This window comes from Sesamum indicum, linkage group LG14 (assembly GCF_000512975.1).
Source record: "Sesamum indicum cultivar Zhongzhi No. 13 linkage group LG14, S_indicum_v1.0, whole genome shotgun sequence".
Classification (NCBI taxonomy): domain Eukaryota; kingdom Viridiplantae; phylum Streptophyta; class Magnoliopsida; order Lamiales; family Pedaliaceae; genus Sesamum; species Sesamum indicum.
In genome coordinates, this window is record NC_026158.1 from 3543390 (window position 1) to 3567267 (window position 23878).

The 23878-nt window shown below is 32.5% G+C and overlaps 1 protein-coding gene across 1 annotated transcript; it reads right to left on the bottom strand.

Moving 5' to 3' along the window:
- LOC105177071 (benzyl alcohol O-benzoyltransferase-like) lies at positions 9374-13881 on the bottom strand. Its single transcript, XM_011100094.2, has 2 exons — positions 13380-13881; positions 9374-10462 (listed from the first exon to the last, which is right to left on the bottom strand). The coding sequence occupies exons 1-2, from the start codon at positions 13821-13823 to the stop codon at positions 9524-9526; spliced, it is 1383 nt and encodes a 460-aa protein (XP_011098396.1). The 5' UTR covers positions 13824-13881; the 3' UTR covers positions 9374-9523.

Consider the following 23878-nt stretch of genomic DNA (forward strand, 5'->3'; position numbering starts at 1 on the left):
GAAAAATACTGACAAAATAATAGATAAATAAACGAGAAATCTAGAGAAAAGATAGGATGAAGACAAAAAGGGTAGGGATGATGAAGGGAGTGGCGCAAAATTGAGGATGAGCGTTTGGAGGTTGGAATTCCAAACCACATCCGATCAGGGGCAACTGGGTTGCTCTCTGCCACATGCTTCTTGTGTGTTTCACAGACTCTCTTCGTTATCTTCCCCTCTACAGGCAAAACTTTTCAAGAATTGCATGAAAATTATATATATATATATATAATATAAGTAATATTCACACAGTACTCAATATTGCATTTACGGGAATAATTTTGTGATATTGATATGGTTGAGCACTTTCAGATTGTGGCACTATTCTGTCTTTTTGTGATTTTCCATTTGGATAACAGGATGCTTGAGGAGAAGGGTGGTGATGGATCAGGGAGTCCCTGTCCTCTACAGTCTATGCAAAGAGAGACTCTTGAAATGTCATGTATGCGACAAAGCTCATTTCTATTGAAAACTTAAATTGCACTTCAGTTTTAACTTCTCTTACACTATGGAGTATGGGGTTAACGACACCTCTCTCCTTTATTGCTATAATTAGTAATATGATTTTTTTTTCTTGGTGGGTGAAAGCCGCCTGAGCTTAGTTGGTGGATTAAACTAACAACCCTACTCGTTTATCAGAAATTCGTAGCAAAATGTCTATAATTTTGAAATGATAGACAAACTCAAAGTAACATTATAGGACCTTTAGATATTTAAGAAGTAATGTAATTTATCCTCCATCAATATTGTAAATAAGAAAATTATCCTCTTATATAAAAAAAATAATAATTTACCCCTTGGTTGAAAAAGTTTGACTCCTTAGACTTGGGTTGGTGGTTGCCATGGATAAGCTCCCTCAAATTCAGAAGTGGTTGGCGGGAATTTCCAAGGGATCCTGCTAGATGGTCAAATCTCTCTCTGATAAGCCTCTTAAAGGTCAAGCTCTAAATTCCCAGGAGGTTCGTGGGATATATGGACAATCTGCTTCGAGCCTTGTCACGGCCTACGTGGTTCTCTTCTCTCTCTTGTGGATGAATAATCTTCTGCCATTTCTAGAGACGGCCAAGTGGCCAGGCCAGCATAAGTCCCTGTTCTTTTTTTTAGAGAAAATGGGCTTTTACCATAGCCTATATCTCTTCAAAGTACACACGAGTTTCTTGGCTGAAGGTCTCTCAGAGGCCTTTCCTCTTGGGCCTCACTTCTTCAAGGACTTCTCTTTGAGCTTCCTCAGAATTGGACCTCTTCTTGGGCTAAGTGTATTTTAGGACATTATTCAATTCCCCCACTTTAAGGAGGAAGGAGTCAGCTCACTCCTCTTTAGAGTAGTGAGTCTCGACCAGGCCATACAGCTGGCTCTTTATCCGTCCTTCTCCTAGATAGGGAAAACCCCTAATTAGATCTTAACTCTTTGTCCCTTTGGCAAAAAGGTGAGAAAGTCTTTCTTGGAACCATGCGCCTTTTGTTAGGATGACTTGATGGCTCGTACTAGCCTGCTATGATACCCAGATATGTGGGTGCAACCTTCAGGCATAGTGGGCAGCTTATGGGTTATCGACCCCGCAGGTAACTGCTATTTTGGTAATCACTTCAATAGAAGGCGGTTACCTAGCTGAGATGTTGGTGTCTATAGCCTTCAACCTCCTCTTCCTTTCTTATTGTTGTCTTCTCTTTTACTTTTCCTCGCTCCCCCCTCATGATTTTTAGAGAGAAGAATTTTGGAGCTCTTGAAATTCTCCTACCTATTGTATTATTCAGATAAGTGCTTTGATTTATGTTTACCTTCTTCAATCTGCATCTACACCTTTCTTTCTGTTGTTTGAGTTTGCCCTTTTTCTTGGTCTATCAATGGTGTCTTTTGTGTTAGAATATATAATCAGAAAGTCAATTAAATTGGTTATTTTATAATTTATTTGAGTAATTTCTTTATTTTATAACATTGAATTAAATTAATAAGAGTAAGCATTCATTTGACCTTACTTTGTTGTTCTTACTCCTGTAATTTTTAATTCATTGCAATAAAGCACACAAATCACTAATCAACCAATGAAGTTGTTGCAACTACGAAACCAACTCCGGGGGTTGGATCTGAAATTTTCCAAGTCAAAAACCCTGAGAACGGCCATCGAGGGTTTTATTGAGATCTGCACAAAATATTGTGTCCATATGATAGGTGCCAAGTTTCATAGCCGACAGACATGTGCATCTATGTAATTTTAGTGGGTAGTTGACAAATGTTGTTAAGCCGACTGAACTAACTTGTGGAGAGTCGTCATATGAAAGCCCCGTTAAGCTTGGTTAGTATGATTTAAACTTTTCGGCTCTGATAGTATGGGGTTTAGTCCTTAGATTTGAGAAACCATGCAGTCTTATAGGTTTAATTATTTTTTTATTATAAAAAACAATAAAAATATATTTAAAATTATACATATAAGATTAATATAACTGTCCGCGACTTCACAATTTCCTTTTTTAATAAATGAAGGTGCCTTGACAAGTCAACCCAACACCTTCATGACAAGGCTAATTCAACCTTTTTCTTTTTTTTTTCTTTTTGAAATAAATATTATATATTATATAGTATTAATATTATATATTATATATTATAATTATTTAAATATTTTTCTAATTATCAACCTTCTAATAAACTTATCGTTGTTATATCAATTCAACAAAATATTAATATAATAACAACAATTAAATTACAATTATAACTTACATAAAGTGAAATAAAAAATTAATAATATTATAATATTTCTATTCATGGTAATATTTGTAACATTTGATTATAAATAATATATTAATATTAATATTGTAATATATTATTATTATTATTATTATTATTATTATTATTATTATTATTATTATGGGATGACTATATATAGGCCTGGTAAAAGATGACCATGTGCTGATATGGTTATTATAAGTTTTGTTCTAGTGCAGTCAGAACATGTATGAAGACTGGTGAGTTCCAAGAGATGATCCATCACCTATCATAAGATGATAGCGATCTCTTATGCGTTCTGATGTGTGTTGCGCTCCCAAAAATTTGTGGTTACAGTCGGTGATCAAATAGCAAAGTATTTTTCTATGTTGATCAAGTGAAAAAATATAATCAGAATATTAGGCATAAATATCCAATCCAGGATGGGAAACAATGACCATTCTATGCCTAGACTAAAACTGGGAGATGATCGATGGAAGGACCGTACCCTTATAGCACTCGGTAGCCTTAAGGTTCACGCCATTTTCACCTATTCTCTAGTGTCATGGATTGTTGTTAGACAGTCACCCATGGTGATGGGTGTTTCTGGATTAAGTGTTAATTGAGAGTGATGGATTAAATATGATTCAATTAATCTAGCGCAAAAATACTTGCCAATTAAATTGTGTGTTGACACAAGCCCAAGTATAGCTAAGGATCAACCTACAAAGTCACACAAAACACCACTCAAGTAACTAGTAGAATTAATTATGAATTAATTCTAGAAGAAATAGATTAATTTAAAGAATTTAAATTAATTTGAGATTAAATGATGTGATCATTTAAATGGGAGGACCCATGTGACGTGAAGCTCAAGATTTAATTAAATTTAATTAATTTGATAATATCAACTTTAATTGAACCGGATGAATAATAAAGAAAATCAATTAATTAGAGTTTTAACTTGGTAGTTTATGAGATTAAATAAATTGGGTTAGGCTCAATTATTTGATGGATTAATTAATTACGCTATGGGCTAGGATTTATTTGATAAGATCAAATAAACTCAATCTGGACTTTTAAAAATTGATAGGATTAATTCTATGAAGGCCCATGCCCATGGGTTTAATTTTTATTTTTGAATGAAGCGGAATAGGATATATATATATATATATATGCGTGTAGCCTAGCTTGAATATGTAAATTTATATGTGATATAGATATATATATGAAGTTGGAAAGATGAGGGAGTTATTGCTTGAGTACTTGTGGTACTAGTAGCTAGTGTACTATGGGGCCACATTGTATCTATTTTGACTTGACATGCAATATATACATGTATATATACAACAAGTACAAGAGATGTTTCTTTTGTGTGAGTATAGTGTATAGGCTTATGTATATGTCATTTTGTATATGATTCAAAAGACAACACTGCTCTTATACTTATCATCTTGACCTCTCTTTTCTCCCTCTATATTCTCTTTATTTTTGTTTTTCTTGAACTGCTTTCAAGATAAAGCAAGGTTTCTTGAGTTTGATATATTAAGTTAATAATACAATCAAGTCTCTTATACTACATATACTTTACCTCTAGTAAGGTTTGGTGTAGACCATCTTGTGGTATAGTATATATTCAATGTAGAGGAGATCACGTTGGTTTTTGTGTGAGCACAAGGTTAGAGAGAAAAGCTTGAAGAAAGTTTTCAAATGTAAAATTTCGTGATTATATTTCCATCACTCTATGTTACAATAGCCACTTGTTTTATTCAAGCTTGCTGAGTGCCGAATGCTTGGGATTGAGGGACTAGTTCTCTTTCGCTTTAGAATTTCAATATGTTTATTTTCATACTTTCATTGCGTTCTTGTCAAGTCTCGAGCTATACAGATTCTTTCATTTTGACGAGTCCATGAGGTTCATGGTGGAACGGCTGGCCGGCTGGCGATAAACCCACCCGAGGCTACTTCCATGGGAACGGGCCCTAGCTCGTCTTCTTATGGAAGAGCTTGCTAGTGAAGCGTAAGAAGGGTGGCTGTCGTACAACGCCACTTTGTCCATGAATCTTCTAACACAAAAATGGAGGTTGTTGATGAAAATGAGGAGGAGACTTCCTCGAGGGAGGAGGAGAAAAGAGAGGAGCTGATGATAGTTAGTGATGGGGGAAGAGGGCTACCAGCCCTATCCGGATAGATAAGACTCATTATTCATTCCAAGATGTAGTTAGCCACTGTCTAACAGACGATTATGGCATCCCTGACTGTTTGCCATACTCCACTCATCCTGAGAGTCATCCTGACATCTCCTCTCCAAACTATTTATGCTTCTTTATTGCCCAATTCAAGGCAGGTTTTCGTTTTTCCTATTCCTCTTTTCTATGTTGAGGTTTTTTGTATTTTGAAGGTTCCTCCAAACTAGTTAGCCTCCAATTCGTTTCATCTTCTAGTAGGTTTTTTCATAGTTTTTTATTACCATGGTGTTTTCTCTACAGGCAGGGAATTTTTTTTCTTGTTTTCAATTAAAACTTTCATAATCGAGCATTTTTAACTTCTCTTTCCATTGTGGGTTCTGTTTCCTCCCTGTTCCGAATGCCCCGAAGAATTGGAGAGAAATTCTTTTTTTTTTTATTGTTATGCCTCCCCTCTACTGGGAATTCCCACATAAGTGGATTTTTTTATCTTTTTTCCATTACGCCATACTTTGTTCAGTAGACAAGTGCGGCCTTGTCCGCCCTCCTAGAGGAGTTGAACATTGACCCCAAAATTATTAAGGGTTGGTGGATGAAAGGTTCCTCCACGACTTTAACTTGAATCCTAAGGTGGTCCTTTTGGAGGAACCCTTATGTGCAACTAATTCTTGATTCTATTTTGTATGCCCCCTCTTTGTATATTCGATATTTGATGTTGTTAATTTTATCTTCACAAAACGCAACATGTTCAATAAATTGTTGAGAGAGTGTGTTCAAAGTAACCAAAGGGGTTGCCAGGCAAACAGGCCAAGCGAAGTTCCTCCAGCCAATTTTTTTTTGCAGTGAGCCCTCTCTAGGTGGTTACGTACCCTATGGCTACTCCTCATCATCCCCTTATGCCTCCTCTTTCTTAAGACGGGGAAGAGTCTCTCCCCCAGCATTAACGGTTTTCTCCTGATTGGAGCTTTTACACGTATTAATTCCTTTTACATTGTCATGAAGATTTGGAGAATATCTGAGAGAAACTTGCTTATAGGACTTATTCTGATGAAATATCTACCTAAGGGCAAGCTTTAATCTGAAGAGGGGGCACCTGCATGGGGGCAGGATTATGAGAGGGTGTTTTCGACTTAAGCATTGAAACTGCTTAAATTTATGCACATTCTAAGGTCACGACAGGGGTAGCCCTTCAGCATCTTCTAAATCGTAAGCACCGTGTATCCATCACGCTTGTGATTTATTGGATGGCCATTCCCGATGGGGATCTAGTTTCCCCACAGGTTTCAATGCACTAGCCCTTCAGAAAACCAGTCTCCTACTTGGAAATTACATGGTTTTACCTGTTTGTTATGGGCATTTATCCTTATACTTTTATAATGCTTCATTTGAAGAAATGTCTTCTCCTGAACCTCTTCAATGAAGTCTAGAATTTTTTTGAGGAGGTCAGTGTTACCCTCCTTCGAGTAATATACCACTCGATGGGAAGATATCTTTGTTTTGGTCAAGAGAACAAAATCATCCAAAGCCTAAAGGTGGAATCTACCAATTGGTCAATCATTGGGAGCAGGTAGGAATTCTTGGGGCAAGCTTTATTAAGGTCTTAAAAGATTATGCACATGCATCATTTGCCCTTTGGTACTAACACAACATTAGGGAACTTTCAGGGAATTGTATTTATTTGGTGTCTCCTGCTGCAAAGAGTTTGTCTATTTCTACCTGAATAATTTTATATTTTTCAAGCCCAAAATGCCTCTTCTTCTGCATAACAAGCTTCATGGAGGAGTCTATGTTTTGGTATGAGTTATTACTTTGGGATCTATTCCCTCCAAACCATGAGGAGCCCATGCAAAGATGTTAACATTTTGCTAGAGGCATTAAACCAACTTTTCTTTGATTGGTCCTTGCCATTGGGAACCAATGCGTGTGGTTATGGTAAGTCTTTCTTCCGCGCGTGTCTTTCCTCTGACTTTTATGAGATTCCTCCTAAGAGAAATCTTCTCCCATGGGTCCTTCTGCTATCATGTGAATAATCCCCTTCCTCGGGAAATGAGGGTGCTCAGAGTGTCCTGGTGATGAGGATTTGTACCTTTCTTTTCTAAGGGGATCTGGACTAGGCTCCTCTTGAACCTTTCCCTTGTGAATGTCCCGATTCTAGTAAGGACCCATGCTTTGGGCATACAAACTCTTGTAGGTATCCATTTTGGATGAGCCATTTTATTTCATTCTTCAAATGACGGAATTCCTCTGTGGTGTCCCCTAAATTATTTTGGAATCTAAAATACTTATCCGATTGGCATTGGGTATAAGCTTGTTTAACTGTCCTCAAACAGACTAGCGGTCATTTGCCCTCCACCGCTATCAGTGCTTGTGTTATGGGAACATTTAAAGGAATATAACCAGCATATCCCCTCTAAAATAAGGGTTTCTTGTCTCGGATTTGGCCACTTCAAGGATCTCTTTGATATCCTTCCTCATTTTCTTCGCGTACCTTCCTGTTGAAGGTTTAAGCTTCCTCTATGTTGATATATTTCACTACCTGTGCCAGGAGGTTATCAAAATCTAGGTCCGGTTTCTTAGCTAGGGACTTCAAAAGAGATCTCTATCCAATAATCATTGTGAGAATGCACTAGCATTGACCTCTTAGGTGACCGAAAGTACTTCCAAGGCGGCACTATTCAAACAGTGGAGGTAATCCCTCAAGGATTCCGTCTCCTTCTAGTGAACGATAAAGAGGTTAAGGACTGACTTTCAATACCTCCTGCTACTGGTAAATTGATATAGGATTAAGGACCGAAACTCATGGAAGCGCCTAATTAATCCACCGACAATTGGTTAACCCTAACAAAGGTTGACAAACATTGCCATTTGATTTCGTCAATGTAGCAATGTAAGAGGGCTACATTCTTTAACCAAGGCAAGTGTTCGCGATACCGTCATACTCCTTTATGGCATGAGTTCAACAATTGAGAGAGAGCTCATTAGTCATGACCTCCTCACTGAGAGGGATGCCACTTTATCTCGTATTATTCTCGTATAGGAGTCCCATTAAGTGATACTGAACGTCCTGAAGTCCCTTCTTCAAGCATTCAAAATGGGCTACCCACTGAGAGAACCTCTTCTTGCGTCTGCAGGAGCAGACCTGACCTAGCCAAGACTGCTCTTTCCCAATCCTCTGGTACTTCCGCAGCCGTAGAGGTTGGAGCCTGAGCTATGGCCACCAATTGTGCTTGCAATGCGGAGGCAATCATTTTTTATATGATTTCCAACAATCCTGGGGACAGCCTCCCAAACAAGGCGTTAGAAAATGTGTTATTGTGCAGAGGATCCATGGGTTCAACGGGATATTAAAATCTCCCCATAGTGCGTCCAATGGGAGCTAACACTGCCCCATGTACTACCAAAAAGGCCTAATAAGTCTTAAACCAAGGTGTCAACACCCTTTTGCTTCTCTACTCCCCACTCTTCGATGCTTCCACTGATCTCAAGTCTTGCTTTTGTGTTTTCTATAGACGGTGTCACTTGATGCTAGCAAAAAAAGTTGCCCAGTTAAGTGGATCCTTGACTTAAGTTTTTTGGGCCAAGTTTTTTGCAAGCCTGGAAATAGGGACCTACCAAAAAAATATTATCACTTCAATCCTCAAGTCAGTAAGTATTTGTAGAAAGATACAATTAAGGAAAATAAAATGATAATAGAAGGCAAAAGATGATGGATGAATGCTTCAAAAAGAGTGTTTTTGTGTGAATACCAATGCGAAAACTGTGTTACCCTTAAATGTGGGAGGAAAGCTTGTTTTTTACAGTCACAGTCCCCATCGCTGAAGAAGTCTGACCCCTGGGACTCGGGCTGGTGGTTGTCGTGAATAAACTCCCTCAAAAATTTTGAAGTGGTTGGCAATAATCTCCAAAGCATCCTACTACCTAGGGGACCTTGCTCGGATAAACCTCTTAACAGATAATTTCCTAATCCCAGAGGTTGTTAGGATACATGAACAAAGTCCATATCTTCGAGTCTAGCCACAACTTACGTGGCTCTCTTCTCTCTCTTGTGGATGAATGGTCTTCTGCCATTTGTGGAGGCGATCAAACTAGCAGGTAGGCTAGCATAATAAGACCCTGTCTTCTTATGGGCGAATGGGCCTTTACCATAGCCCATATCTCCTGAAACTGCATGCGGGTTCCTAGGCGGAAGATCTCTCAGAGGCCTATCCTCTTAGGCCTTGCACCTTCAGGAACTTCTCCTTGAGCTTCTTCCGAATTGAGCCTCTTCTTGGATTGAGCGCATTTTTGGGGCTTCAAACTTATTTGCAATACATACAATTTAAAAGTAGATATATAATAATTTATTCTAATAGATCCTGACAATAAAATGGTAGAAAAATATATCCTTATTATAAACATAAGACATGTATATAATTAATTTTAAGTGTGCTTAATTAAAAGTTGAGTTGAATTGTTTTATTTCAAATTTTATCATATTTTTATACACATAATATATGTCTATATATTAAATACAGTAGAAAAGTAATACCGTTTTCGATTGATAGTAAGCATCAACAATGATACATACACTTATCATTTGGACAGAAAAGATTTCAATTCATAGCGGCGACGTGATGAAAACCAAACCTCTTCGCACAACCTTTGGATCATCGTCTCTATTCAGCATCACGCCAAGCTCTTTTACAAATACTTCCATTGCTTTCGCTGCTAAACATATGGGAACCACAATCTCATTCTCTCCATTATTATTCTTAAAAGGTATGTACAAACTCGTAACACCGGGAATTGCACCGATGCTTATCGCCGGCCCGCCATACACCGCTTTGCCCCACCCAAAATCCACATCTCTGAAGCCCGCATGCCTCACATCATTTACCAGATAATAAGTTTGTACCATTGGAAAATGTGGTCGACCTCTGATCACCATCAAATCCGCCAATGATTTCATGTACTCCTCTGTTATGCTGGCTTTCGCCTTCCTCACGAGCTCCAACGCATAAGCTAATGGGCGTTTGGTTAAATTCTCAGCTGTGGCAATCGCGACGCCAAGAACCAAGACATTGCCGTAGTATCCAGTGGGAAGTGGGGGATTGAACCGCTTACGAGAGTTCACAGCACATAGGACTCTGACCTCTTTTTTAGGGTCTGGAGTGATCGCGATTGTGCGGCAACGCCAGAGGCAAGCTGTTAGGAGTTCGAAGGTGGAGCAGTGACGGAGGTGCGGAGGGAGGCGCTCCCGGAGGGCGGAGATCTCGGTTGCACCAAAGAAGAAGGAGCGGTAGACCATGTCGTCTGGTGGGATGAGGGTTCCCTTGATGTCAAGTACGTCATCATACTCGCGGTGCGTGCAAGATATGTAAGGCGGGTCACGCGCGCTAAGGAGGTCTCTTCTCCAAACTGGTTGGACGGAAGGGATTTTAGCACCACGTGCGAGCTCGCCGACGGCGGACATGAACTGGGCAAGCCCAACAGCATCACTCATGGTGTGGTTGAGGCGGATAGCAAAGATAAATCCACCACATTTCAAACGTGTGACCTACAAATAAATGACTTCAGAAAGTTAAAAATCTATGTATAATTCAATTTACTAACTTTATTATTTTTCGTATCACATCAAAATAATGGGATGACATTTAATCATTTAAATAGAAATATCCATCTCATCTTTGATGAGACGTCAGAGGTTGATTATTAAATCAGGACATAAAATTCAAATATAATTATTTAAAATATCACGATGCTCTCTTTTTCTTGATATCATATATATATATATATATATATACTTAGCACAAATCCCGTATGTATAAAAAATATGCAAATTCCATAAAAAAAAATTGTAAGTTCTTAATTAATATATAAAAGGTATGTCATATTTTAAAGACCACTTACTATATAAGAGTGGAAGCTTATTTACACAAAATTCATTATTTAATTCTTTACTAAATTATTTAGTGAACGCTTTGAAAATAACCATGGAATATTTATTATATTTTTTGTCATTGAATTTTTTTTTATAAGGTTGGAATACTATATATATTCTTTTATTCAATACTATATATATATATAAAATAAAGATATATTAATATTTGAATACATTATGCTGGTAAAATATATTATCAAATTTTCCTTATGATGTATATATGGATTTCTCCAAGAAAAATTACAGTTCATAATAAATTATTCCTTTTTGTAATCAAGTTTATGAAAAGGGGCAAAAAATTATTAGTATCACGTTTTTATTTTCTTCATAAAAAATATTAATAGTATTGGAATTAATAAAGAGTAAAGATATTTATATTTCATAATTATATGCTAAGAATATCTATGCTATATATATATATATATAAAGGTATTTTTTCCTCACAAACAACAGTGATGACACTGCAATATCAATTCTATCGTTATACCAATTATGCCCCTAAATTTGATATTTTTTTTTCTTTGTTGCTTTCTTTCTTTCTTTTTTTTTTTTTTGAGAAATATAATGTATTGGTTTATATATATATTTTTATTTATAATATAATGTAAACGTAAAATATTATTTATTATATGCACGCAAGAACAACACGCAGAAATAACGTGGCACATCGGCTAGTATAAATACAATAAAAAAATTAGAAACGCTGCAAATGTTACATAAAATAGCTAGCTATATTATAAATAACAAAATATTTCTATTAGTTGGTTTTGTGTCTATTAATTATCATTGATACTGTAGAAAAATTGAATTATTACTTTTTAATTAATAATTCACTTTATTATCTTGAATTTCCACTTGATAATGAACTCATTAATTGCCTATATTTTTACTTTATCTTCTTGTCCATTTCATTTGCTTTTGACGATCGAAAGAACAATAAAATAATAAATTACTTATAAATTTCCTAAATGATTGTACACTTTAATTCTAATAACAAATAAAATTTATTTTTGTGTTTTATGAATAGAACTGGAAAGTACGTTAACTTTTTTTCACGTAAATATGTTTAAATAAAAAAGCATATAAAAAAGAAAAGGAAAAATTAATTAATGGTAGGATGTAAAAGTAAAATAAAATTGAACAATTCAGAGCACAAAATTAGTAATAAAAAAAATGTATATTTTTAACAATAAAAGAAAAATGTATTTAGTATAATTACGAGAATTACGAAAAATAGGTAGCATTGACAATATAAATGTACAAATATATAGTTTATGAAAAAAAATAGATACTTAAGAATGAAAAATTAATATGAAACTATATATAAACATTATCAAATACTAAAATGGATGAAGAAAATTGGAGAAAATATTACATAATCATTACATAGGAGTTTGAATAAATAAACATGAAATTTGATGAATAAATTAATAAAAATTTAAATTTTTACCATGATTAATTAATATCCGTCATGGTTTTTAGCCATAATCAAATTACTTGCCATGGTTAATTTTGGTCATGGCTAATATTTTGGCCACACTTACATAAACAACGATTAATGATCGTCGCAAAGTCGTGGTTGATTTATATTTACCATCATTTTTTTCTTTTAACTATAGTAATTACTTGTAGCGAAAAATTATACTTTTTATAGTGAGATAAAATTTTATTTGGATGAGCATCAATCTTAATTAAAGATAGAATTTGTCTATATGAGTTTGTAAACACAAACTAATAAAGATAAACATATATTAAAAAATTTTAAGAATTCAAAGTGTTGGTCAAAATCGACTGATAGGAGGTCAGGGCCCCCTTCCCATAATTAATATATATATATATATAATGGATAGAAACATTAAAATAAACAGTGAGCAACATTAAAATAAGATGGATTTTTTTTTTAATCTATACATATTATGTGTATAGTTTTGTAATAAAATAAAATAAACACCGTAATTTTCATATACATAGTACTTATACATTAAACAATATTTTTTACAAAATATAAACAAGTAGTAAAAGTATAATATATATATATATGTGTGTGTTAAATACAATGGAAAAGTCAAATCTGAATTAATTACAATAGATTTGTTATGTGATTGGTGTACATTTTAGAAAAAGTGAACAACCACAGCAAATATGCTATACTTATTTTATAATTGATTTAATTCGATCAAATTTAGTCCAGACAATAATTTTCTCAAAAATTGAAATAAAAATCTATATAGTTTCATTCTTGTCTCACCGAACAATGAGATCTTGCTCATGCAAGCACACACCCATATGCGAAAATTCTAATTTAAATTAAATTTGATTAAATTAAATCAATTATTAAAAAAGTATGTATATTTATTATGTAATTGATCATTTTTTCTAAATTATATATTATTTGTACAATATATATATTATATTTATTATATAATTAATTCAAATTCGATTAAATCCTTTAAAATTTCCGAAACGGAAGAGTTTATACACCTCAACAACAACATATTCAGAAAAAATTAGAGTCAAAGCACAACATATCTACCTGAATAAGCAACAGAGGACAGTTCACCACTCCACCGGAGCCCGGGACATCGTAAAGCAGCTCCTCCAGGCACGGGAACGGCGGCAGAAGGGCGTCGCCGAACTGCTGCAGCGTCACGTCCGCAACTGCCTCAATAAACAGAACGCCCTCGCCCGTGCACTCCACCACCAGCTTCCTGCCGGCGGCCTCCCTCAGCCGTCCGGCCAACGGGTAATAGAAAACCAAGGCCCTGGACACAGCGTCGCGGATGACCATGACGGGATCTTTTCCGTCCATGGCGGGATTTCTCCGGTAGAATTGGATGGCTGGGACTTGAAAGCGGAGACTCTCTTGATCGTCGATATCGGAGAGGGGTTTGAGTTCGTGGGGCGTGGGTTTCGCCGGAGGTATCAGCTCCGGATCTTGCCTTGTGACTTTGAAGGTTAAAGTATGCTTTGATGCCATTTGTATGAACTTCGAGGAGGTGAGTGGTGATATATGTTAGGAATTGGGTGGGTACTTAAAGAAGTTGATAGAGAGGAGTTCATTGACTTGTAATATTAATATAGGAATAATGTTCGTAAGAATAAATATGATTTTTTTTTGTTAATATTAGTTATCATAATTAAAGAAATTTATAGGAAATACAAATTATCAATCATGATATGAATTGTTGTTTCTGTAGGAGAGATCACCACGTCAATTACAAATAAAAATTACGATAAATATTTTGGTCATGGCTAAAGTTATAAAAAATATTTAATTAATTATAGTAAAAAGTTAAGTCTTTCGTGTTGATTTTGTTCGATTGGAGTCGATATTATTATTTTACCATGGGTTTTAAGGCTTATTTATTTACAAAAAAATTATAATTTTAGTCCTATATTTTACTATGCACTTTTATCTCGTACGAATTGAATTTAGTAATTTAGTCCTATAACTTTATAATTTTAACAATTTTAGTGTTTTCCTAACTAGTATGGCAGAAGAATTATATGCAACTTGTACACAACTCAATTAAATTACAATGTCCTGAAGTTTCATATGTAATTGACTGAAATTGTATTTTAAAATTTGCTATGGTGAGGATTTAATACCAAATTTTGACGAGTACTTAATTCTCTTGTATTCATATAAAATGTTGAAAGATTAATAGGACTTATCTTATTGGTTTATGAAATTTTTTTATAAAATGGGGTTTAATTATGAAGAATGTATTATAATTAGTGGTATTAAAGCGTAGTGTCGTAGGAGGATCTATAATGTATTACCCATTCAGAATATTATATAGGAAAAATTATTTGTTTAGTCCTTTAACTTCCTATAATTTGAAAAATTATATTTAGCATCCCTTATATTTGCTTTCGTCTAACAAATAAGTCATTGAGTTAATCAAAATTCACTAAATTTATTGATATTAATAGAAAAATTGAATGAAAATTGATATTTACCCTTAATTGACTTATTACTAATTTATTGTAGCTCAAACTATTTTTTCCAGAGTAAACTATCCTTATAATGGTGAAAATATACCTCCTTACATGTATTGATGCGTGAAGACGTATGAGGGTAATTTGATCATAAAAAATATTTATTTAACCTGCAATAAGTCAATAAATAAGTTAATTGTGGGTAAATATATAATTTTTTTTATTTTTTCGTTAATATCAACAAATTCAGTGAACTTTGACTAACGGAGGGACTTATTTGTTAAATATAAGCAAATATCAGGGATACTAAATATAATTTTTTAAATTATAAAGAATTTATATGTAATTATACTAAATTTTGAGAGAGTGGAGTGTAATTAACCCATAATTTAATTACATAGTGCAACATCTCTTTATATGTTTTGTTTTCTTTTGTTTAATAGGTCAACATTACAGGACGTTTTCACGCTTCGTAGTTTTATAAATAATTTCAAATTGCAATAATTTATTATTTTTCTTTTTTATATTTATCTTGTTTGAGTTGGTATAGACTATATATTTTTATTTTTACGTAAAAAATGAGCAAAAAAATTAATAAAATATCCTCTGTTTTTTAAAAAGATGAAGTAAACGTTTTAGATTATGATTGTGAAATGTAGAACATATATTGAAAATATATAGACTATATATTTTTTATTTTTATATATTGAAAATGTTTGCTTTTCTTGGTCAACAAGACTGGTTCAAACAATATAAATTAAATGCATAAAATCCACTTATATTTTTAAATTTTAACTAAAAACTTTTCTATGTGCAGAAAAAGATAAAAAAGAAAAATATATAAACACTCCATATTTTCTAAAATATTGCATACTCTCTCTTTCCGTTAGATAAGTTTAGCGGCGGTAATTTTTTGCTGAATTGTTAGTTATACTCTTCTAATAACAACTATTGATCTTCAAATGTATAAAATGAAGGTCCAAATTTTAAATAATTTTAAAAAAATTATTTATATATATTTATATATAATATATATATCTGTAGGGGTAATAGCCGCTGCCTACGTGGGCAGTGAAGCTACCGTCGCCCGTTCACAAAAGGGCAACGACGACATCGCCCCTGCAGAAGGGGGCGACCCCGCTGCTACCCCTTTTGGTAGGGGCAACCTTGTCCTCACTACCATCGCTCCCTTTTGGAATGGGTGGCAGCCAAATTCAAGACGAAAAATTTGGATTGGGACAACTGTCATCACCTAGGTCTAGGGCAACGTCGCCCCTATAGCCTAGACTTGGGTGACGGTGGTCGCCCAAAGAAGAAGGGTGGCCTCTATCAGACGTTGTCGCTGGCCACTATGAAGAAGATAGAAAAAAAAATTAAAATAAAGTAAAATTAATTTATTTTTTCTAAATTTTAAATATTAACTAATTTAAATATTTATTTTAAAAATTATTTATAATAAATAATATAACTTAAATTATTGGTATTTTGATATTTAATTAGTATATTTATAATAAATAAAATATATTTAAATTAATAATAATTTAATTGAGTTAATAATATATAATTATTATAAGTGACTTTTATATTGCATATAAATTTTTAGTTTGAAAAAGTGAATTTTACTATATTAAATTTAAATTGTGTTTTTTAAATTCAAAATTTTAAGTTTTAAAAAATTTATATACTTTTTAAGTGCTTTTATACTTAAATTAATATATTTCATAAATAAATATAATTTAGGGTAAATACTATATTTGGTCATTAAGTTTTCGTTTAGAATTACTTTAATCCCTCAAATTCATTTCTTGACTTTAGCATTTTTAAACTTTGCATTTTGTCTCAATTTGGTCCTTTTGACCATTTTTCAGCAAAAAATTACCCGAAATTTTTACTTTTTGGAGGGTACAAAATTTAATTATATCATATTAGTCCCTTAAGTTTGTAAATTTATCAAATTAATTTCTTTTTACAAGAAAAAATAAATTCTTTATATTATTTTATGCTGATATGTCGTACTTATCTTATGTGAATAATGAAAACTTTGAACTCTTGTGAATTAATAATAGTATATTGCTTAACTTAAAACAAATAGTCTCTTTTTTTTAGTAGTTAAAAAATACCAAAGTTGTGAATAAATTTCATAAACTTATCTAATATGAAAATATAATAAAAAAATTCTAAATTAGTAATTTTTCGTTTTAAGAGTTAAAGATAAGTATAAAAAAGTTAAATCTTAACCATATTTATTAAATGTTATGGTTTTCGAACAAAAAATTGGTAGAATATGCTTATAATATTCATTTTAAGAGGTTTTCTCCAAATATATAGTCACATTTTATAGAAAAGATCTATAAAAACTACTTAAAATGAATGTTATATATATTTTAAATCTACCAAATAATCTAATTAAAAGTACATTCCACCAACTTTTTCTTCAAAACCATAGTTATTAATATTTAATAACATTATTAAGATTTAATTTTATTAGACATAGATTAAAACACGGACTTAAAATTTTTTAATTATATTTTTAAATTAGATAAGTTTTATAAAATTTATTTATAATTTTGATTTTTTTGGCCACTTTGAAAGTGAAGAGAGACAGAGACTATTTTATTTTGAGTTAAGCAATATGATGATATTATATTCACAAGAGTTTAAAGTTTTTATTTTTCATACAAGATAATTATATCATTCACCATATAAAATATAAAAAAATGGTTTCCTTTATAAAAAAGGACTAATTTCATAATTTTATAAACTTAAGGACTAAAGTGATAAAATCAAATTTATTGATCATTTTACCCTCCAAAAAGTCAAAATTCAGCTTAACTTGAGCTGTATTTTTGCTGAAAAATGGTCAAAGGGAACAAAATGAGAAAAAAATTAAAGTTTAGGGATGTTAAAGTTAAAAAATAAACTTGAGGGATTAAAGTGATTTTAAACAAAAATTTAAATGATCAAATACAACATTTATCCTATGATTTATTATAATATATTTGGACTAAGTAAATAATTTAAATAAATCAAACATATGTAAATAAAATAATAATATAAATAAATTAATTTAAAATATATTTAAGTATGAGTAAAATGAACATCATACACTTAAAGTAACCTAAAAAAAAGGTTAAAAATGAAGCCCACTCGCACAATTGGCAAGTGTCAGACAGTCCCCGTTAGTTTTTATGGGAGAGGGTTTTTTTTTGCTGTATCTTATAAACCACAAGGGGCTTTTTGCCTATAAAATTAATATAGGGGGGTTTCTCTCTATTTCACCAAAACATGTGGTGGGTGTTATGCAATTTATCCTAAATTAAAGGGGAGAAATGCAAACAATTCCCTTGTGATATTGCAAATGAGCAAACTATCCCCTTATGAAAAAAATAATAATTTACCTCCTTATATTTTTAAAATACGGCAATTTACCTCATTTGTTTTTCAAAATAAAGCAATCTACCTCCTTAAACAGGAAGACAAATTACTTTATTTTAAAAAAATATAGAGAAATAAATTGCTATTATTTTTTCATAAGAGATAATTTGTTCATTTATAATATCACATAGAGATAAATTGTATTAAATCCTAAATTAAATATTCCAATGAAACTTTTAATCAAGTTTTGTTAGAATAAATGTTTTATATAATAGACAAATGTTTGGCTCCTCATCCAATAGTAATTTGGTTGAAATCAATATAATGTGATGTTTTTTATGTATAATTTTGTGGTATAATTACAAAAATTGACATGCCAATATCATAAGTTAAGTTAGGTATTCCGACAAGGAAAAAAGCCGGTCACGTGCATATTATATATAACTTTTTAGGTAAATTAGTACATTCAATCATTTTGTCTTTAATGTGAAATTTTTCTTTTTAAAAGATAAAATTATTAAATAGATTCTAACAGGATGACAAATGTAAACTATATACTTATAAAACTAATGTTGAAATAAATAACCAGCAAACTAATTGGTGGGCCTATCATCTATGGTAGAGGACAATCTTATTCAAAGCCAAGCAAAGTTCATTTAGCTTTATATGCATGTCACGGACAAAGCCCACAAACCGTCCATAATAAATGAAGTTGGGCCGCACATATGACGACGGCATAATCAATCGTCAAAACTGTTAAAATTAACTACTGATTAAAAGCTATAGCCGCAGCAAAGCCAAGTCGAATCCTATGAATTATTTTCTTAGTCTAGTTGTAGTGACCATCTTGGGAGGTTTGCGTTTGAGAATTAATTGACTAATTTAGCTAAATTAAATTGAAAGCAAGAATAAATAACTAGGATGCAATCAATAGAGAGGAATTCCAATTGAATGGAGTGTATCAGTCAATCATTAGTACAAATAATTAATTCACAACTAAGGATTTCACTTTGAGATGTATTAAGATAGTCGTAATAATTCTCATTTTTCTAATGTAATTAATTTGACACAAACATCTAACTCAAAACTTATTATGATATAGACTGGGCACAATAATATTCCACGTCAATTCGATAATAGCATTTGCATTTGAGAAACAGTTAAACCTGTATCGAATAATTGAGATAGCTACAATTATCTAACCTCGTTTTCTAGTCCTTACAAGCAAATCATGCATATTAATAATAATTATTTCATAAATGATCAAATCAAGACAAACAATACTCGATGAAATCAGATAAATCCAAAGACCTAATCAAGACAATTATATTCAATGTTCCTTGAATCAGAACTAGAAATCAGTTCTGCAATATACTTGTGGGAAAACAAATAATTCTATATGAAACATAGACTAGATAGAAAGAGAAGAAAAACAGACTAATCGTGCTGATGTCCTTCAACTCCTCACACGAACTCAGTTTCCCGCCGCCTCTAACTCCAATCTCAAGCCATTGGACGCCTTGCACCTTTCTTTTTGCGTTTTGTGTAGTGAAAGAAAATAAATCTCAACATAAAAACTATCCAAATAGCTTGCTTTCTTACCTATGGGTTTGAGCATTTAATACGGCGTGATTACACCCTATTGAGTGCTCAAACCTGTTTTTCCATTTTCTTCTCTTAAAAGACTTTCCAACTCAACTTGGGCCTTTTTGTATTTTCTTTTCTTCAAAACTTGTCATCATGGCTCCTTCATTCAGAACATGTATAATTCAAATATCTTTGCGATAAATCCTTTTTAAACACTCGAATTAAGCATGCGTATGAGTAACTAAATATCTCCTATCAAATTCCCCCACACCGACATCATGCTTGTCTTCAAGCATGTCTCGATCCAAAAGATAAGAATTATCCAAATATCCAATTTCCAAATTTTTCTTCATGTCAGTCAAGTATATCTCCTACACTAATATGTTTTAATAGTTCAGAAAGAGATAGAAATACTGAGAATAACCATTAACAGCACAAATTCCACACAAAGGTGTCACTATGGTCATCCGAAAAAGTGTTTAAGAAATTGGGTTGTACTCAAATCAAAATATAGAGTATCATTGCCCCAGACTTGCTTATGAATCAATTCTCCACCACTAATGAAATGCAAGTTAATGTACGAACAAAGGGTCTTTACATGGGTGTAATGGGCTTAGGACAAGGTATGGTAAAATGAACGGGTCGAATTATGGCTTATGAATTCAAAAGAATGATGTCAACCTAATTGTTTGTTTTTCCAACTCATTTCTCCTTCGACTCAATTCAAGTGCTTTAATTATTCAAACTCCTCAAATTTTTTTTCAGCTTTCCGTTTCATCATTTTTCTATCTCTTGTTTTTTTTTTTTTTCATTTCTTTCTTTCCATTTTTCTCTTTTTCCTCGAGGCTAGCAATGCGTCCCCTATATGAATAATTTCATTCACTCATATTTATATTAATTCACAAGCAACCAAGCTAATACAATCCCATTGAATGGGTTCACGAAAGGAATCAGTATGGCTTGGGAAAATAAAATCACATCGGAATGTAACAATTTAAATCGAATCAAAGGGGTTGATTCCCAGGTGTTTGATACTTAAAACATAAACAAAAAATAAAATACTCATGCTAGACACATTTTCAATGGCTTAGGTAAAATCGAAAATTACAAAATCTAACCACGAGATTTATACCGTTCCAATTTTATATTATGATCTGCCACATGTGTTTTTCTTCTCCAGATCACCATTCATGCATGAATCAAATGTAGAGCCCCTCTATGTTCGTCCACACCACATACTGAAAGCAGAATTCCCAACCCCCCAGCTAAGTGGTTTAAGATCTTGCAATAAGATCTAATTACGTTGGAAGAAATAGATCTGATAACACTATCAATTAGTAAATCAAATCTTACTTTGTTCTTAACTTGAAAAGAAGAACAAAGATGGAGAATAGAGAGAGTAGTGGTAGATAATTTTTGGAGAGAAACTAAGATAGGAGAAAAAGTTATTAATTTTCTTGAATTATCTCTAAGATAGAACGTATATTATCAAATTAATACACTCTTAGTGTGTACTAACTCTATGTGGCCTAGTGGGGCTCTTACAAGAGACCAGTGGACATCAATCGCTTTCTTGACTAAGTTTTTTAAGAACATCTTATAAGCTCCTAATTTTATAAGATGTTTTAAGAGCTTATAAGATGTTGGATCTTATTTTAAAAATAAGTTTCTAAAGTATTTGAATAAAATAAAATGTGAAATATCTTATAAAATGTTAGGGTGTTTGGCATAATAAGATTTTTTATTGATAAAATGACTAAAATGGTCATGATACTATTATGACGATTTTGAAACAATGCATATCTTCTTTTACATGAAGCACCCACGACATTCACAATTATACTAATCTAATTGAAAAAAGTCAAAATATTATTGCAATAGAAAGAACCACTAATTGTACCTGGTGGGCAAACAATGGATATATAAAGCAAATGTATTTTCCTTCTGAGTTTGTGTTTTCAAACCATGAAATTGACCTCTTATATTTGAGGTTCCATTTTATCCTTGCCCTTTCAATCTAGAGCATTTTCTTTAAGCACACTCACAACACTATCAACCTTCATCCCGTATCAATTATGCGTCTCTGGAGGTAGCCGACTCATTATAACCATGAAAAATATAATCTTGTATTAATAAAAGTTTCGCAAAATATAAAGCAAAAACAACTCCATTGTGTTTGGATTTGTAATTTGGTGTTTTGGTTTTGTGTTTTGGAGATAGAGAGAGAAAAATAAAGATAAATAAGTATGTGTTTGAGATAGATGGTATGTTTGGATTTGTGTTTTGATATAATATAAAATAGTTTAAAATAAGTGGTGTATGTTTGATGTTGGGATATAGGAGACAAATTACTGTTTGATGTCAAATCATGTCTTTTTTGTATATATTTATTAATATAATTGTGTATGTATATAATAGTTTGTTTGTTAGTGAAATATAGTATATATATTTAAATTAAGTAATTATCTTTGTTAAATATTTTTTTGTAATATTTTAAATAATAATTACAAATTTAATGAATAATTTACTGCACTGTAATATTATCTCGAATTAGATCTTGTTACACCTACAATTTGGACTAACAAAAATATAATATATAAACATTTGAATAATAGATATTTGTTTTTAAGTACGTATTATTTGTATATTTTTCTCAATTTTCAAATTTCTCAAATATTTCACATAAGTATTAAAAATTTTGAGTTCGAAATATTAAAATAGTGTAAGTTCAAAAAATTTGAAATTAATATTTAGTAAATTGAAGTATAGTAATGTGATGAAAATACATTCGTTTGTTTTGTATTCGGATTGATTAATTATAATAGATAATTAAAGTAATAAAAAATATGAATTTCGTACATAGTACTGGTGTATTATCCGCAATATACAAAACTAAGTAATTTCTTGAGGTAGAAAATTTTAATATATTTTTAGTCAGTATCACTGATAGTAAATATTTTTAATATCAATATTTTTGTAAGTTAAAAATTATTTTTATGTATAATTGTTGCTTAGATTTAACATATAGCATATATATTAAATAATATATAATATACATTATATAGATAATTTAGAAAAATTCACTATATCTCATCTGCTTTGGTGTGGAGTTTATTACTTTATATTAAATAATAATTAAAAATTAAATAAATAATTACATGCACTACAGTATTATGTTGAAAATCATTTCATCCGCCTTTATATTCGCGGTGAAAATATTTAATTGATAAATCAAATAATAAGTACTTGCATTACGCATGCAGTAATTATACAGTGTCCACACGGTTCAAATTTTGAAAAAAAAAAATCGTTCAAATAGAAAACTATATTGATTCCAAAATATGTAAATAATCAAAGTTTAATCCACAAGCATTGATTAGTCAAAAGCAGAACAATTAAAATTATTTTTAATCATGACATACAAGGCTGTCAATTTTTGGGGAATGATGAAAATGTAATTACACAACTGCACGATATATAAGAAACTAATGCATTTGACACACACAAACTACTCGATTAGTTGTTTTCTTTTTAATGATTAAATCAATATTCGACTTGAAAGTTTCCCTGTCGGCAGTGTATGCCTAAGGACCGTCACGACGGTGTGGTGGTAGTCCTCGTGGTCGCGGTGAGCGCGCTGTGCTGTCTCCCTCACTGTACGTCTGGGCACCCCGATCAGACTGCACACCAATCCGACGAATGTAGTCAGTCCACGATCCAATCCCCCCCACTTCTGAGCCCATGTCGATACTGCGTCGTGCAGCTACTGAGGTACTGCGTGCTAGAATCGGGCCACCATCTCCACGAGCTACATGGTCCACTGCATCCCAACTGGCGACGTGCGTATGTGACTGTAACGATGGGGCAGTAGAATCCGATACAACAATAGGTGCATCCACGCTACCTCTCACCGGATTACGCACGATGTTACCACTTTCGTTATTTCCTGCTTCGCTTTGTGCCTCAATAGGAACACCTGGCAACAGGATGGGCCCCCACACCTCTAACATGCTGGGATAATGTGGCTCTGGGTACTCATAGTACCGTCTAGCAAATGAAAAACGCTGTAAAAAGGGTCCAATTATAAATTTGTTAGCGTTGGAAATTACAATAGTATTTTCAAACGAT